This window comes from Mytilus edulis, chromosome 5 (assembly GCF_963676685.1).
Source record: "Mytilus edulis chromosome 5, xbMytEdul2.2, whole genome shotgun sequence".
Taxonomy (NCBI): Eukaryota; Metazoa; Mollusca; class Bivalvia; order Mytilida; family Mytilidae; genus Mytilus; species Mytilus edulis.
In genome coordinates this window covers 43,152,863-43,170,175 of record NC_092348.1, presented here as the reverse complement: position 1 = coordinate 43,170,175, position 17,313 = coordinate 43,152,863, and the positions used below count along the sequence as shown (strand labels likewise).

The window sequence follows — 17,313 nt, the reverse complement described above, 5'->3', positions numbered from 1 at the left end:
CGTTTATCAATCATTGATGACGCTTGCAGGTTTCTGCCTTGAACTATATCTACATAACTACCGTATCCTTTATTAAATAAATCTGACTTTTTAAGTTCTTGTTGTGATTTTCCCATGCAAGAAAGTGTTTAAAGCAAAGCCCTTTTGCGAATTTTTTGTTCTTCCCTCGCCAGTATTAGAATTCTTGCTACAAAGTTATCGTGGCACCAAATCGCCTTGCACTGTATCCGGTCACGCTAGACCCCTCGAACACCTAGGCTCTACAATAATAAAGCTTTCGGTGGCCGGGTGTTACCTTTCCTCGACAATTTTAATCTAGCGTCGAAACACAGTACATGATAAATAAGGCATGCAGATGAAATTGATATAGATAAGCTAAATTATCTATTGTTAAGGATCCTACAAATTAATGATGCAGTCACAATAAATATTTATATTATAAGTATGTCTGAACCAGTGACGACTCTTCAATATATTTTATCCATCGAATCACCAGCAGTGATGGTGACACAAGGCTGGAAATACATCTGTATAATTCGTCTGAACATTGAACCGTTCAAATTCTACTAGAATGATATAAGAGCATGCAGGTGCACCACTTCATAATATTTGCAATCTTCCTGCGAATGTTATAGCATCTGGTTTGAAAACTGTAATACATGTAGTAGTTGATTACATGCATAAAACTTGTACTTTCTTTAATAAATTTTGCTACATAAGGTCTAAGTTCCAAATATTGGAAAATTAGCAAAATTGCATAACAGCAGGTCTATGCGCACAACTTAAACAAATGTCCATTCTTCATGCAGGGTTAGATCTTAGATCTTAATAGTGGCTGTTGGCTTTGAACTAACTGTCAGTAACTGTGCTAACTGTCTTTTTGTTGTTTGGAAGTACAAGTAACCGGTCACGACCATATGTTTTGTTTGTTTATTATTTTGTTCAGCTCTTGTATTATTCCGAGGCACCACTGGCTCAGGATTTAGAGGAGGGTTTGGCGTTCGCTAACCTATATAACTCCGACCAATCTATATGTGGCTGTCCCAAGTGAGGAGTATGTGATTCAGTGGTTGTCGTGTATTGCCGTGTTGTGTTTTGCTCTGCTCCTTGATGAAGCCGTGTAGACATATTATAGTGGTTAATTTCTGTGTCATTTGTCTCTTGTGAAGAGATGATTCATTGGCAATTATACATATTTATTTCTAATTCAGGGATTTGGAAAGCAACTTTAGGAGATGATTACACAACACCATATACCTCTTTTATAATTTATTTCTGAATAATGATTAAGTTCCAAGGTCTGTTAAATTTAGAAAGGACTTCCTCTAACAATTCTAAAATATCCGATGTACGACTTCCAGAGCAATCTATATGTAAAGTTTCGGGGATCTGGGTTGAATAATGAGGAGATATTTGAATACACAAGTCATGGGCACCTGTTTCCCTCCGGTCGCCCATACGCCAGTCGGACATCACCCTACTCACAGTCGGTTTGAATCAAAGATTGAAAAATGAAGAAAATTGGCTTAACCTTTTTTTTATCTAACATCTAAGTTAAAAGCGTTAGTTTTAGAACATTATCAGAAAAGAAAAATGCAACCAATGTAAATAAAAAATCGAAAAAATGGTATGGATCATGCATTGTATAACCGTAACACAATATGGTAACAGCTCATGATTCCAGTGAAATTACATACATTGCATGTTACAATGAAAAGGTTACTTTATTCCTATTTCTTAGTAAAATAGTCACTGACAGATAGTCAGAAAAAAGTTTTGTTTTAGATCATATTTTCTTATAAGGTATGTTTTACAAATTAGTTCCTATTCATATTTTTTTTTATTTTCAATTAAATTTTAGTCTATTATATAAGAATGATTACCGAAAATTCGAACATAATACAACCATAAAATTATATCTGTACTTTCATGTCCGTTTCCTTCATATGTGTACTTCATCTGAAATAAGTTGCTTTAAGTTACACATATGAAAATTCATTTAGATTTGCCTTATTCTAATAAGCCGGTTAAGAGTTTGAAGGATAATAGGTAACTATATTGTTCGCACCAAAAAATGAAAATAACGTTGGGTCATTGGTTGAATTTCAATTGTAACGGACGTTTTTAACCACATACGAGATACAAATACAGGTCAATCAATTAAGAGAGGGACGAAAGATACCAAAGGGACAGTCAGACTCATAAATCTAAAACAAACTGACAACGCCATGGCTAAAAATGAAAAAGACAAACAAACAACAGCACACACGACACAACATAGAAAACTAAAGAATAAACAACACGAACCCCACCAAAAAAATAGGGGTGATCTCAGGTGCTCCGGAAGGGTAAGCAGATCCTGCTCCACATGCAGCACCCGTCGTGTTGCTTATGTGATAACAAATCCGGTAAATAGTCTAATTCGGTAGGTCACATTCATGAAAGGGAAGGGGATTGTAGTTACGACGTAAGGAACATATCCGATATCATTTGTGAAACGGCTATTTCATAACGGTCAACCAACTCGTGATGGCGTCCGTAAAATTTACGAAGGGATGATTTCAACTTTACCATTTGGAACTCTTGGTTTAATAACTTCCTTATGAGCAGCAACCCTCTATCAAGAAAATCATGATAGAAAATGCAAACACGGGAATATCGTATCAATTGGGAGATATATACCCCGTATGCAGGTGCTGCTGGAATGTTGCTACTTAGAAATGGAAAGTTCACAATTGGAAAGCTGAAATCATCTCTTTTGTCGTAAAGTTTTGTTTTCAACCGACCCTCATTGTCAATTTCTAGATGTAAGTCAAGATATGAGGCCGACTTAACTGTATCTGTAGTATCCTTTATCTCTAGCTTGATAGGATAGATGCGTTCCACATAGTCACCAAATTTTGAATTATTTAGAGAGAGAACATCATCTATATAGCGGAAAGTAGAGTTTAAGGATATTGCTAACTTCTTATTTTTCTTCCTAAGAAGTTCCTGCAAGAAGTCAGCCTCATAACAATAAAGAAACAAGTCGGCAAGTAAAGGGACACAGTTTGTTCCCTTTGGAATGCCGACAGTCTGTTTAACTAATATGTTGTCAATCAAGAAATCAAGCATCTTGATAATATCAGTTTCAGAGAATTTTTTGTTCGAATCAGAGTGATCCTTTACAAAGTAGGATTTATCCCTCCCTAAGACAAGATACTTGTATCTACGTTGGCCATTCTGTTTTACGAAGCAAAGCAATACCAACTCTTTCAATTTGTCTTTTAGTTTGGAATGTGGAATACTAGTATAAAGAGTAGAAAAGTCAAATGTTTTAATACTGTTACAAGATGAAAGAGAGTTAGATTGTATGTACTCTAAAAGATCTTTGGAATTTTTAAGTATGATTTATGACTGGCGATATAATATGTTTTATTACACAACATGTCTACATTTTTTTTTAAATTACTAATCTATATATTTTAGAAGTATAAAAATTCTTATCTCTTTCTTTTTAAAAAAATCTGGTTTTGACATATACATGACTTGTTGTTTGCTGCTGTATATTATATTTGTTTTCGTTTGCTGTTTAATGTACATCTCGCTATTTACTTCCTATTTTGAATTATTTTCTATTTTTCTTTCAATGCCTTTCATAGCATGATTTGCGGTATGTGCTTTTCTCATTGTTTAAAGCACCCCAAAGGTAACTGGAGAATATAAATATGGTCACTTGATTTTCTTCCGATTGGCAGTAAAACACTTACAAAAGTAGGGCGTCCGTTTGGCTGTGCATGATGTACAAGTTTACAGCCACGTCCGGTCAGAATGGGTACGATAAAAATCGATGCCTCGTGTTGAGAGTGTTACACTCTATACACGGTAAGACCCCTTGCAATAACTCTTTACGGGGTCTGTAAGTGACAAGTTGCAATACAAAACGTCTGTCCCTGTTCAATTTACCATCATTTTTTAGTGGCTGTAAAAAAATCCCCGACCTTTATCCCGGATTGCCTCTATTATAAGACCAAACTATTGTATGTATAATTGTAACTTGTTCTCGTCCAGAAAATGCATGACATATTTGCCATTGACGTTAAGCAACCAACAATCAATTAATCAACCATTGTTGAAAGCCTTATGTGATGACATATGGTCGCTTAGCGGTTAAACTTCTACGCCACTTCATCTCGGATGGAGAGTTTTCGCATTGACAACATACCGCGTTCTATACTTATAAAATTTTTAATTTGAAATAAAATACCATTGTCAGAATATCTTTTCGGAACGTTAAATATTATCTCTGGTATTGGACAAATTATCTAATTGGTTCTCTTTCCTTGAATGTATGAAATATTTGCCACTGCAAAAAGCTATAAATTTAATCACATACTTTCATTAAAGCTAGTCTTTACCCGAACCGCGAAGAGCTGCGGGACAAATAGGCATGCAATACAATATCCAACTATTTCAACAAAATGTTGCGCACGATGTTCCTACAACATGACGTTACACTACCACGACGTCATAGAGGGTTTTCTGAAACTTTTGACGTAGATTTATTCGATTTGCAAGTTTCATTTGTTTGTTTTTTATGCAGTTTTATCTGTCTCTATTAATTTTATGATGTCTATTTACCATGAATTTATTCACCTTGAGTTTTGGAAATCGATTAAAGAATGTTAACCTTTAATCCACCTTAAAATGATGTATTGTCGTGAGTAAAGAACTTGAAGGAAGGAAAAATGGGACAGAAGTATACGGTTATCAATAAATTAATTAAAACAAAACTTTAATCGCAGGCTGCTAAAATTTCATGGTGCATATCATCTGTCATTGTAAATTTTTCATATCTTGATTCAACCCTAATACAAATCTATCTGACACTTTGCAAATAAATTAAAACATATTAACCCTTGATTAATTTGAATTGAATTGTATTTTGCTTGACACATGATTTGTCGAAATACAACCATTAATATAAATTACTCAAACCCGTTCTTGAAAATTGAGCTATTCAATTTTAAAAAACAATTTTGTAAACTGATTTCGTCCCCTTCCACTCCTAGAAGAGATGATTTTACTGTTCTTTGCCAATCTTCTGTGTTTTTATGAATAATATCAATAATATTGGCATAAAAAGGACAATTCCTTTAATATGTTGTGGTAAGTAACAGAATTTCTAAAATCATAATAAATTTCTAGTAGTATGAAATCGTAAAAAATATATTAATCCTATTTCATAAAAATATCAGTTAGTTCACGACTCACCTAATTTGTGGTAGCAAATAATTTATGTCTGTTAACATGTCGGTTTACGATAGTAATATATATTCCTTAATTTGCATCAATGTACATAAATGTTTTAAGTTTTTACAGGATGTTCATGTCTGTAATTTTGGTTCTGTGTTGTATTTCTATAATCGAGACAACAACATGTGACAGATCCAAAGAGAAAGCGATGATATCCGAAATGCGGTCCTTACTCGAATCCTTCGAAAACAAGATAAACGGTAAATATATATGTACATGTATGGTATAAATCTATGGAAACTTGACAACAATTAATATGTTTAACAAAAACAAGCAGAATTTCCATTTGCACGAAGTTGAAGAATATTCTCAATTTTATCATTAACTTAAAATAATTAAGGAAATTCTATGTTGTTTTAATTTTTATTTAGATTACTACTATACCCTTTTTTATGTTGATCAGAAAGGGGTGTACTTTTTTTTAGAATGTATTCAGCTTGTAACAGACACATGATGAACGTGGCCAAGTTTAACATATACACATTGTTAGCACACAACCCTTCATAACAGTATTGTTGTTTTTTTTATAAACTTATGAATGTTTCTTTATTTGTTTAACAGACAATTCTTGCAAGTGTACTTCTTACTCAAACGAGTGTCCAGCTGGTTGGAAGAAATACAAGAATCACTGCTACTTTTTTTCACCGGACACAAGAAAATGGCATGATGCTGCTGTATGTAAACTTTTAACTTTTAATAAATTCAACAGCGGAAACTATTAAAGAGTAATGAATATACAGTTTATGAATATTATAATATTTCTACAGATATATATTTTCCAATTACTCTTTGCATTTTCCCATTTCTCTTTGCATTTTCCCATTTGATCTTTTTATAATTAAAAACGGCATCACAAATCATCCATTTATTCTTGGTTGCTATATGACGTTTTACCTGTACAGTTGTTTCAAGTATGCTCTCTTCGAAGTCCGTGTTCCTAGTGTACATAACTTCTCAGTAATGTTGCCATACGACCGTACAAGGGCTGTATAGCCAGTCCAGGTTGACTAAAACTACAGTCGTCGTAATGTTGTCATTTGTACCGAGGACGGCCGACAGTCAACATCCGTGAGGTTGGAAAGTTAATAGTTTAAGGCAAACAGAAGGGTTTGTGAAACAAAGTAAAATTTGGTTCAGTACAGGGTTTGAAGTCATAAAACTTTGCTCAGTGTTCGGAGCACAAAAATCATGCTCGAAACATGAAATCCAACATTTTGATTGGTTGATTTTAGAGTATGAGTACAAAAAACTGAATCGAAAGTTTTATGACCGTAAGGCCAGGTTGTCCAAATTAAATTCGACAGTTATAGACATATTTTTCAATAAGTTTTCATACGTAAGTTTCCATAGTTTAAATGACCTAAGCAACACGACGGGTACCACATGTGAGCAGGATCTGCATACCCTTCTGGAGCACATGAGATCGCCCCCAGTATTTGATGGGGTTCCGGTTGCTTAATTTTCAGTTTTCTGTGTTGTGTCTTCTTTACTATTATTTGTCCTTTTGTCTTTTTTTCATTTTTAACCATGGTGTTGTCATTTTATTTTCAATCTATGAGTTTGACTGTCCCTCTGGTATCTTTCGAACTGCCCAGTTTTATAATCTAGGTTTTAGCCTGGTTCCAAACATTTGGTTTAAAAGAAGTAAAAAACGAAAGGAAACTGTTTCAATCTACCAGGTTCGGTTTAAGTTGATAGGTGTTGTAGTTCATTTTGTGTAGTACTTAGTATTTGTTTTATATTCAGTAGTATAACGTAAACTGTTTAACTTTTAAATTTTGCATTGCTCTTCTAATCCCAGGAAACTGGTACGAACTGAGGATAAACATAGTCAGACGTCCCCGCCCGGTTACACGTTACACAAGCATTTACTTTCTCTTGAAACTAGTGAGCTCAAAATAATCAAGCGCTTTTCTTACATTAAGAAGGAGTTAGACATTTTTTTTCTCTGTCGAAACTACTTCATTTTGTTGACAAAACTCGATACTTATATGATTCTAACACCTAAATATTTTTAGCAGCTTTAAATAAAAAGAAATTACCATATCGCAGAAAATTGGCTAAAACTGAAGAAGCATTAAAAAACTATAATGTGACAAGTAGAAAATTTATTCATGCAATCGTTATCGAGTTAATCCTTGACAATTGATATTTTATAGCGTGTATTTTTATAGTATAATGTTTCACTTCTGTCTAGGGTCATGTTCAAGGTTGGCGCCTGTTAAACTGTTTAAACCCCTGCATTTTTATTAACCTGTCCTTAGTTAGGATAAAATGGAGAAAGGAAATGGGGAATGTGTCAAAGCGACAACAACCCGACCATAGAGCAGACAACAGCCGAAGGCCACCAATGGGTTTTCAATGTAGCGAGAATTCCCGCACCCGTAGGTGTCCTTCAGTTGGCCCCTAAAATATGTATACTAGTACAGTGATAATGGACGTCATACTAAACTCCGAATTATACACAAGAAACTAAAATTAAAAATCATACAAGACCAACAAAGGCCGGAGGCTCCTGACTTGGGACAGGCGCAAAATTGCGGCTTGGTTAAACATGTTTTTGGGATCTCAACCCTCCCCCTATACCTCTAGCCAATGTAGAAAAGTAAACGCATAACAATACGCCTGTTGTTCAGTGGTTGTCGTTTTGTCATTTTTTTAAATTATAGATTATACCGTTGGTTTAACTGACAATCAGAATTTTCGATTTAAAACTAGGGTTTAGAGTTAACATGATGTTCATGCTTTGTTGTTGTCCAGGTTATAACGTTCTATTGTTGTGATTCCAGAAACAATGTAAAAACATGAAAGGTTACCTTGTGAAGATTACAGATTCAGCAGAAAACTCTAGGGTTGTTGACATGATCAAAAGTAAGTATATCTTTGATAAAACACATTTTGGAACACAATCAGGTTTGTTATACACATATCAAAATAAAGTAGGATTTAAAAAAAGTAGATGATAATCCGAATCCCAATTACACAGTGTAGATACTATTCTGTACGCTATCCGGAAGTCGCGATTTTCGAAGCGAGAACTTTTTGGATCGCATTTTAAATTTGATGGATATACTGAATTAAATGGTAAGTTGATCATCTGTACATTGCTTATAATGATTAATTCAGCTGACATCGGTTTTCTCAAATGGTTAAGAATTAAATTTAACACATTCATTATTCGTATCTTTGCCTTAATCAATATATTTTCAAGTGCATCACTAAGGAAAGTCAGTCTGTGAACCTAAAAACAATCTTTTTACCCTCTTAGTGTACAAATTAACGTAAACACCAGACTTAATTAACTAAATGAAGTATATTTCAAATGGTGGTAAAAATTTCAACAAGATCTTTGAAGCCAGAAATAAGAAAATTACACTTGTTTGAATTTCTCACTGTACGATCAGTCTCGCATGTACATTTTGAAACTGTATGATCAGTCTTTATTTCACTGTATTCTAGTGGTGATTTCAAAGTTATTTACGATACATAAGAAGGTGGCATTTTTCTAAATAACACAAATATATTTCAATAAATTCACATACTGAAAACTTATGAAACATGTTTACCTTAATACGGTGTACTCGACTTACTGCTTGTGTGTATAAGTTTCAGAACTGTCCACCGTTATACTTAAAATTGTACAAACACACAGATTTAATTGTTATATAAAAATGCATGTATTTGCACACATTCAAGGCCGTACTGTAGCCTATAATTGATCACAGTTCATTCACTTTGTTTTGGAAGTAGAGCTGTCTCTTTGATCCCCAATTGTACACCCCTTTGTAAAGCGGTGGTTTATAATGATAATAATGTTCGTCTTTCCGTTCGTTCGTTGGACCGGTACAATATGTTTCGCCGTTTTTGTAACCGCATCTCCTCATAAACTACTTAATATACAATGGGGTTTCCAGCCATTTTTAAATGGAGAGAGGGTCCAACCCAGGAGAAAGGGGGATTCCAAATATATGTTCCCATACAAATTCATTGATAGTTAAAAAAAGGTTTCAAACCGCCGGATCCCCTTTTTTTGGATCCGTCACTGATATGACTATTAATTAAATCTTACTCGGATTCCTTATCATAAATGATAATGACTGCATTGTGCACCGTCTATTTCAAATTTTAGTAAACATCTTGTATGGGGTTTCTTTATATAAGATACGGACTTTGCATTATATGGGGCACCCATCAGGTATTTCCAACACTTCCTAAACCAATTATCAAAGTCTTCTGAAATTGCTCCATTTTTTATCAATTAAAGCATTATGCACCTTCTATTTCGAATTTTTGGTGAAAATATTTTTTATGTTTCTATATCTAAAATACGGACTTTGCCATAGCCTTATATTGGGCGTACCTATTTTATATCCACAAATTCCTTCAGACACTTAACTTAATGAATCTTTTTTAGATTCTTTATCATTTTATTCAATTGTGCACCTCTTATTTTGATTTTTCGAAGAAAAAAAATCACTGTTTTCTCTTTCCGTGATAAGGCCTTTTCAACTACCTTATTGGGTGGTACCCATTTACTATACGCAACTCTTCTAAACTTACCGTATATTAAAAAAACGCACGGACACGACTGGAAACACCATTTTTAAATCTTCCAAGAAGCATACCTCATGATCAGAACAGTCGAAATCGTCAGTATCAAACTTAATCTCCATTTTGGCATCAGTAACGAGAAATTAAAATTTTAAAAGCTTTGATTGAACGGTTCATGAGTAAAGGGCATGGACAATGTTTGGCAGCATTCTAACATCACCAAAATAATATAAATAAGAAGATGTGGTATGACTCTCAATTCAATTCCCAACTTATTTTAAAGTTTTAGTACAGCGGGTTTAAACGTTTTAATGGTCGCACCAACCTTCAACCTACCAACCAATTTTTCTGTGGAAAATCCTGTTAAAAAGGGTGACAGTAGGTCCAAGGACACAGTTATCGTCCTTTGGTTTTCGTTGTCTTTGGTTTTATAGTCCCTAGTGTAAACAGTGTATAACTTGCATGTTTTATTTGATACACTTTCCAAATTTATTTCTTGATATCAAATGCATGAAATATTAAGTAGGGGGATGTATTTACATGTTAAGAAAATTTGGGTGCTGAATCTTTATGTTAAGTAGTGATTTGGTCCAGTTCAAAAAGGTCAAATTTTATCACGTCTGAAGCTGTCAAACTGACTTTTACACCCCCTTAACACAGAATTGTCAATATTTTGAGTTAGAGCTGGTAGAAGTTTCTATAATTTTGATATTATTTGTCTCACTGGTAGTACACTACACTGTAAAAATCTTTTTGAGAAAGAGCAGGTTCGATTTTTTTAATTTGAATTTATTGTCTAAAAGAAATCCACTACGAAATAACTGTGTTCTCGGACCAGTGCATAAGCAAATTATTATCATTTTCACAAGTTATCACGCAATTAACAAATGCAATAAGTACAATGAAATATATATGGATTAACCCAGAAATCGCTTTTTAAAGAAAAATGATAATATCCTTTTCATTTTAAATTTATTCGTTATTGATACAGGTAATGATTTCTGTAAACTTACCCAAATTATATCACATGAATTATCCCCCTTCGCAAAGCTTTCTTTATGCATTTTTTTGTTATTTTGAAAGAGACAAGCTTGATTTATGTTATCATCAATTGGTCAACGGCGGACGGTGTAAATAGTCTTTAAAAATGTAATAGCTAAACAGATAACTGCAACGATACACTATTACAAAGTCCACAAGCAAATAATGTATTGCTTTTTAGGCATTTGATTTTAAATAAGACTGACGGAACAAAAATACAATTATTTTGCAGTCTACAAAAATCATCAGAACTATATTTATATTGTCTGATGAAAGATATTACACGTTACAGTTCCCTGGACAGTTCATAATATCACATAGACACGTATATACCTTCAAATTGCCGTTGTTTTTTTTTCCTTCAAAATCACGACTGGTCATACAGTCAAAAAAATTGAAATCGCTTCTAGAATACAGTCAGTTATAGACTTATCGTACAGTAATTTATTTTGGGATCCTCAAGGAAAACATATTTTTTTATGGGAAATACGAATATTCTACTTAAATACGAAGAGAATATTGAAACAGTATATATTTAACTGTAAACTGATGCAAATGTTTGCAATAAAAGATTATTTGCTTTGTACTACGAGAGCAAAATTGTCCATCGATTTCACTTTTTTCTATCAAGTTGGTATGATGCACACGTATATTTTATGTTCTAGTGCATGTTTTTGTTACAGTTACACATATTTATGATGCTATACATACCTTGAAGATGTTCAAAGCACTTTATTGATATAGGTGTAAACAAATGATGAGAAAAGTCACCGTAGGCAAAACCGTTGTGTTAGCCAGTTGGAAATCATCGCTTCGAAAATCGCGACTTCCGGATAGCGTACAGAATAGTATCTACACTGTGAATTAAGAACGGTGTTGTTGGTAAATCATTATAAAAACGTTTGTATTGTTCGAAATTCTTGTAGCTTACACTGTTTTAGGTATGAGTGCATTTTGATTTGCATAACTTAACATGATTGTTTGTTGGTCGTTTATAAAACAACCATTTTTTATAACTCGTCTTGTTATTATTATTCCGAAATAACAGAATCGGTTAAGCACTATTTTGGATATTGGATGGGTGCGGCAAACTTTCAAAATGAAGGACACTGGAGATGGGTTCATGACTCTTCTAAAGTTCGCTTTTCTCAGTGGCTTCCAGGACAACCGGATAATGGTGGAAATAATGAACACTGTGCTCATTTTTGGTCAGAACATCAGTATCAATGGAATGATGCTCCATGTCACCTACATGGAATGGGGTATATCTGTGAGTGTTCACATGTAAGTTTATAATTATACAAGACTGCTCTCATTTTCAAACCAACATCTGTTTACTTCTTTTCTTATGCCCATAATTTTTTGATGTAATTGTTATTTATCGATATTTATGTTTTAATTTACTGCAACATGTGCAACATTATTAAGGAAATATTCATTTCAAATCTCTACATGTAAGTAAATACGCTATTTAGACAATAAGTGACTGATATATTTTAACCCACCTTCAATGTCACATTCTTTTCATGTTTCACTTGTGGTCTTTGCTTTTCCATTTTCTATCTTCTTTCTTTTTTTTTAAACTGACATTTGCCATGATGTTGGTACAGCGAGTGTGTTTTTATGCATTCATTGTGCATGGTGTTGATAACAGAGAATGTAATTTGAAGCAGTATTTTTCGCGGTGTTGATAACAGAAAATGTAATTTGAAGCAGTACTTCTCATGGTGTTGATACATTGAAACAGGGCATGTTATTGTATGCAATTAATGTTCATGGTATTGATACTAAATAATGTAATTGGATGCAGTAACTTTTCATAGTGTTGATACATCGAAAACAGGGAATGTTATTTTATGCAGTCTTTTTTCAAGGGTGGGATAACAGGGAATATTATTTTGTGTGTAGTCTCATTTCGATTTTCACAGATGCGACTGTCAAACAAGTGAGATGTTTAGCGCTATAAAACCTGCTTAACTCCATCATTTCTACAAAAGAAAATACATGTACCAAGTCAGGAATATGACAGTTGCTGTCCATTTGTTTGGTGTTTTTTTTTTATGCCCCATCTACGATAGTAGAGGGTATTATGTTTTCTGGTATGTTGGTTTATGCCCCACCTCCGATAGTAGAGGGGCATTATGTTTTCTTGTCTGTTGATCCGTTTGTTCGTCCGTCTGTTCGTTCGTCTGTTCGTTCGTCTGTTCGTCCGTCCGTTCTTCCCGCTTCAGGTTAAAGTTTTTGGTCGAGGCTGTTTTTGATGAAGTGGAAGTCTAATCCACATGAAACTTAGTACACATGTTCCCTATGATATGCTCTTTCTGATTTTAATGCCATAAATTTAAAAATAAGGTGCCAATAAAATATATTTTATATTAATAGTATTGTCACAAGTATTTCTATACAAAATTTGTAATTTATTGGCCCGATTTTAAAAACGTCAAAAATTTAGGGCCAATTTTAACCCTTCGTGAACATTCTCCAATTTATATCTAGAAATGTTCAAACTAAGATCAACTCAAACTAAATTATCATTTAAAAATGAACATACATTTTCGTCTGTATGTAGATTTAACAAAGACTAATAGGGGAAAAGCAATAGTGGTATTACACCTGTATTACTTGTATGTTTGTATTATTAAATATAAGTTGGTTAAAGAGCTCATGCTCCTTGTTATTAAAGATGACTTTACCTTACTTTACTCTACTTTACACATGACACAACTGCAATTAATTTATTATAAAAATATATGAAGACTTACTATATCTGTTCTTTTTTTTACAGGGGTCGAACTGCCTTCCGTTCAATGGATGAGAAAATCAAGTAGACAGTGGAAGATACATTATATTGTTTGTTTCATTAAAACAATTCAAACAAAAGGAAATATTCTTTTAATTTCATTAACATAACTAGTATACATACCACCTAAGGGTCATTTTTACAAATCAGCATGATGACAATATGAAATTAAAACACTGGTGTAGTAAGTACTCGAAAAGTTTTGTTGAAGTTGAGGGAGTACTGAAAACTATGACATGCTAGTACAAATGAAAAAATAAAGAGTGTCTTCACATAAAGAATATTAATCAAACTACATAATTTATGATCGCAATATCGCCCCTTAAAAGCGACGTCGAATATATTGTTTTGTTATTGCCTCACTGAACGAAGGAAAAGTATACAAAAAAGTAATATACAATACTCTGGGACTTCAAAATGAGGTAACAGTTCATAAGTCAAATAGGACAAGTTTAACAATTGGCCGTGTAGAAACCAGTCGAATTGATGTATGAAACGTTGCAGCACGTGCAAAAAACTTGTATGTCGAAAATTAACTGACAACGTCACGACTTAAAAAGAAGACAAAACCAGGCAATAAACAGTACAAAAACACTACATAGAACAATAAAGACGGAGCGAAACGGATCCCACCATACATTTCGGGCTGATCTTAGGTGGTACGAAAGATCGAGCACATGTGGCACCTGTACTGTTTAATTTAAGTACAAACTCAAAATGAATCTGATTTCGTAGGAAACATTCGGAGAAAACGGGAGCGGATTGTAGTTACGCCAATAAGAACATATCCGTCGTCATCTGTGAAGCAGATATTCCGTAACTGTCAACGAACTCGTTCTAGATTCATGTCAAGAGATGAGGTAGACTTAACTGTATCTGTTGTATCCTTTATTTTGAGTTCGATGGGATAGGTGCGTTCAACATAGTCACCAAATGTTGAATTATTTAGTGAGACAACATCATCTATATAGCGGAAAGTTCAGTAAAAGGATACTGCTCATCTCTGTTATTTCTTCCTTAAAAGTTCTTGCATGAATTCAGCCTATTATGAACAAAGAACAGGTCAGCAAGAAGAGGAACACAATTGGTTACCATGGGAATGCTTATCATTTCTTGAAAACACTTCCTTCAACCGTAACAAATATGTTGTCAAATGCAAAATCAATCATCTTGATAATGTCAGTTTCAAATATGTGTTTGTTAGAATCAGAGCGATTTTATACGAAGTATGATTAGTCCATTAATAAGACAAGATACTTGTTTCAACGTTTGTCAATCTTTTTAATATAACAAAGCAGGTCCAACTCTTTCAATGTGTCGTTTACTAGTAAATGAAAATGGACCATACTTGTGTAATGTGTAGAAAGTTGAAATGTTGCATTAATATTGCCAGACAAAAATGAAGATCTTTTGAATTTAATTCTCTACATCTGATTTACACCACCACCAGAGTAGGTAGTTTTACAATAATTTGGCAACCTGCTGGTAGAATTGTTATTCTACATTTAGAAAGAAGTTTCGTGGAGCACTTGGAAGATCCAGCAATATAACGTTGTCGTGTTTTGGGTATTTGTTGAATTTTAATTTGAAATGTCAATACCTTATCAATTTTTCAAATAGTAACTAAGGATTTTCTTATCCCAGGAATAGATTACCTTAGCCGTATTTGGCACAACTTTTTGGAATTTTTGGGTCCTCAATGCTCTTCAACTTTTTACTTGTTTGGCTTTACAACTATTTTGATCTGATCGTCACTGATGAGTCTTATGTAGACGAAACGCGCGTCTGGCGTAGTAAATTATAATCCTGGTACCTTTGATAACTATTTACACCACTGGGTCGATGCCACTGCTGGTGGATGTTTCGTCCCCGAGGGTATCACCAGCCCAGTAGTCAGCACTTCGGTGTTGACATGAATATCAATTATGTGATCATTTTTATAAATTTTCTGTTTACAAAACTTTGAATTTTTTGAAAAAATTAAGGATTTTCTTATCCCAGGAATAGATTACCTTAGCCGTATTTGGCACAACTTTTGGGAATATTTGGGTCCTCAATGCTCTTCAACTTTGTACTTGTTTGGCATTACAACTATTTTGATCTGACACTGATGAGTCTTATGTAGACGAAACGTGCGTCTGGCGTAATAAATTATAATCCTGGTACCTTTGATAACTATTATGTTAGGTGAATTAGACACAACACGATCGTGTTAACGGTTTTGCAACATTTGTGACTTTAAATATTGATGTGACATATGGGTACGCATAGACTCATTCTTCAGATTTTAATTCTGATTTGTATCACCGACCTCACAGCCTTAAACCATTCGGATAGAGTATAATACGTCTTTTTTCTTGCGTTTAATCCATTGCATTGCATAATTCTCGAATGAATCCATCAGTAGTTTGAAGTCATGTTCCCAATTGATATATTAAATCACACACTATTTCGGGCCTTTGCATAACAGATTTCTTCTTGACTTTGTTAATATTTAGATCCTACAACACTTGTCTGTAATCATACGTTTAGTTGCAATTGGTTTGGTGCAGTTATATGGGGACAAAGTCCCCTATTACAGTAGAAAATTCAATAAAAAAAAAAAAAAAAAAAAAAAAATCGGGAAAATTTCCCGAATTTTTCATTGTACTAATGAACTCAAAATCGTGTAATTTTTTTTTTTGTCGCGTTTTTGAATTTCCGGATCTGCGCAGAAATCTACTTCCGTTTCCGGTCTTGTTTACATGAGACTTTGAATAAAATGTATATTTATCAGTCTAAGAAAGGAACTAATACTAATTCATTTAAAAAAAAAATGTTTGTTATTAAAAAAAACGTTACCTGATGACAGCGTTTCTTTGTTTACATTGAATATGACGTCATAACTTAAATAACGTCACAACTAAAATCCCTAACAACAGAACCAAAATCGGAAACGTTACGGTATTTCCGTTTCTCTTTATAACATTGTTGATTCAAAAGAAAAATCATAAACTTCGTCCCCATTCATAGGTAACGCCTACCTCATATTAAGAAATAATAGCTATTTAAGACTGATCTTTGATAGAAGGAGGTATTTTCGAGAAAACTATTTATGTTAAAGGATATTGTACAATGTGAACGCATCGATACCTTTGTTGGCAAATGGAAGTTTAAGAAAGGATCTTTTCTCGTTTTTTTTTTCTACATAATGCAAGATTTAGCTCTCTAATATTAAGATAGATTCGGTAGCCTAATGAGGATTGCATTTACAATCATATGATTTAGGCATTCACAATTTTGTGCTGTTGACCCAATCTCTGTTTCAATACATGTAGTGCTTGAATGTTATTTGTGTTTGTAATTTGTAGTCATGAAATACAATCAGTCCGATATGCGGTTTAAATAGAACAAAAGAATTCGACCTCTTGTGTTTAGAAGGTAGAAAAGTGAAATGAACTTTGTATACGGTTGTCAAGATGTCACAAAAGTTACTTTCCGTAAAGTCATTATAAATATTTGCATTCACGTTGTTTAATTTTCATATTGTACAATTGTTGACAATGCATCTTTCAAACAATCGTTTTTAAAACGACCATAAGTCAAGCTGTTACGTCATTTAGGGGGTCTCCTTATAAACTGCTACC

General features: G+C 33.6%; 1 protein-coding gene across 1 annotated transcript; it reads left to right on the top strand.

Moving 5' to 3' along the window:
- Positions 1-1,697: 1,697 nt before the first annotated feature.
- LOC139523729 (perlucin-like protein) lies at positions 1,698-13,762 on the top strand. Its single transcript, XM_071317978.1, has 6 exons — positions 1,698-1,803; positions 5,353-5,495; positions 5,857-5,969; positions 8,085-8,166; positions 11,936-12,171; positions 13,673-13,762. Exons 2-6 carry the CDS (start codon positions 5,363-5,365, stop codon positions 13,700-13,702), a joined length of 594 nt encoding a protein of 197 aa, XP_071174079.1. The 5' UTR covers positions 1,698-1,803; positions 5,353-5,362; the 3' UTR covers positions 13,703-13,762.
- The last annotated feature ends 3,551 nt before the right edge of the window (positions 13,763-17,313 follow it).

Excerpts from the sequence above, each read along its gene's own strand:
- LOC139523729 (XM_071317978.1), top strand. The coding sequence starts at position 5,363 with ATGTTCATGTCTGTAATTTTGGTTCTGTGTTGTATTTCTATAATCGAG. Across the intron at positions 8,167-11,935 it reads GGTTGTTGACATGATCAAAA|AATCGGTTAAGCACTATTTT; the intron begins GTAAGTATATCT and ends CCGAAATAACAG. Across the intron at positions 12,172-13,672 it reads ATATCTGTGAGTGTTCACAT|GGGTCGAACTGCCTTCCGTT; the intron begins GTAAGTTTATAA and ends TTTTTTTTACAG.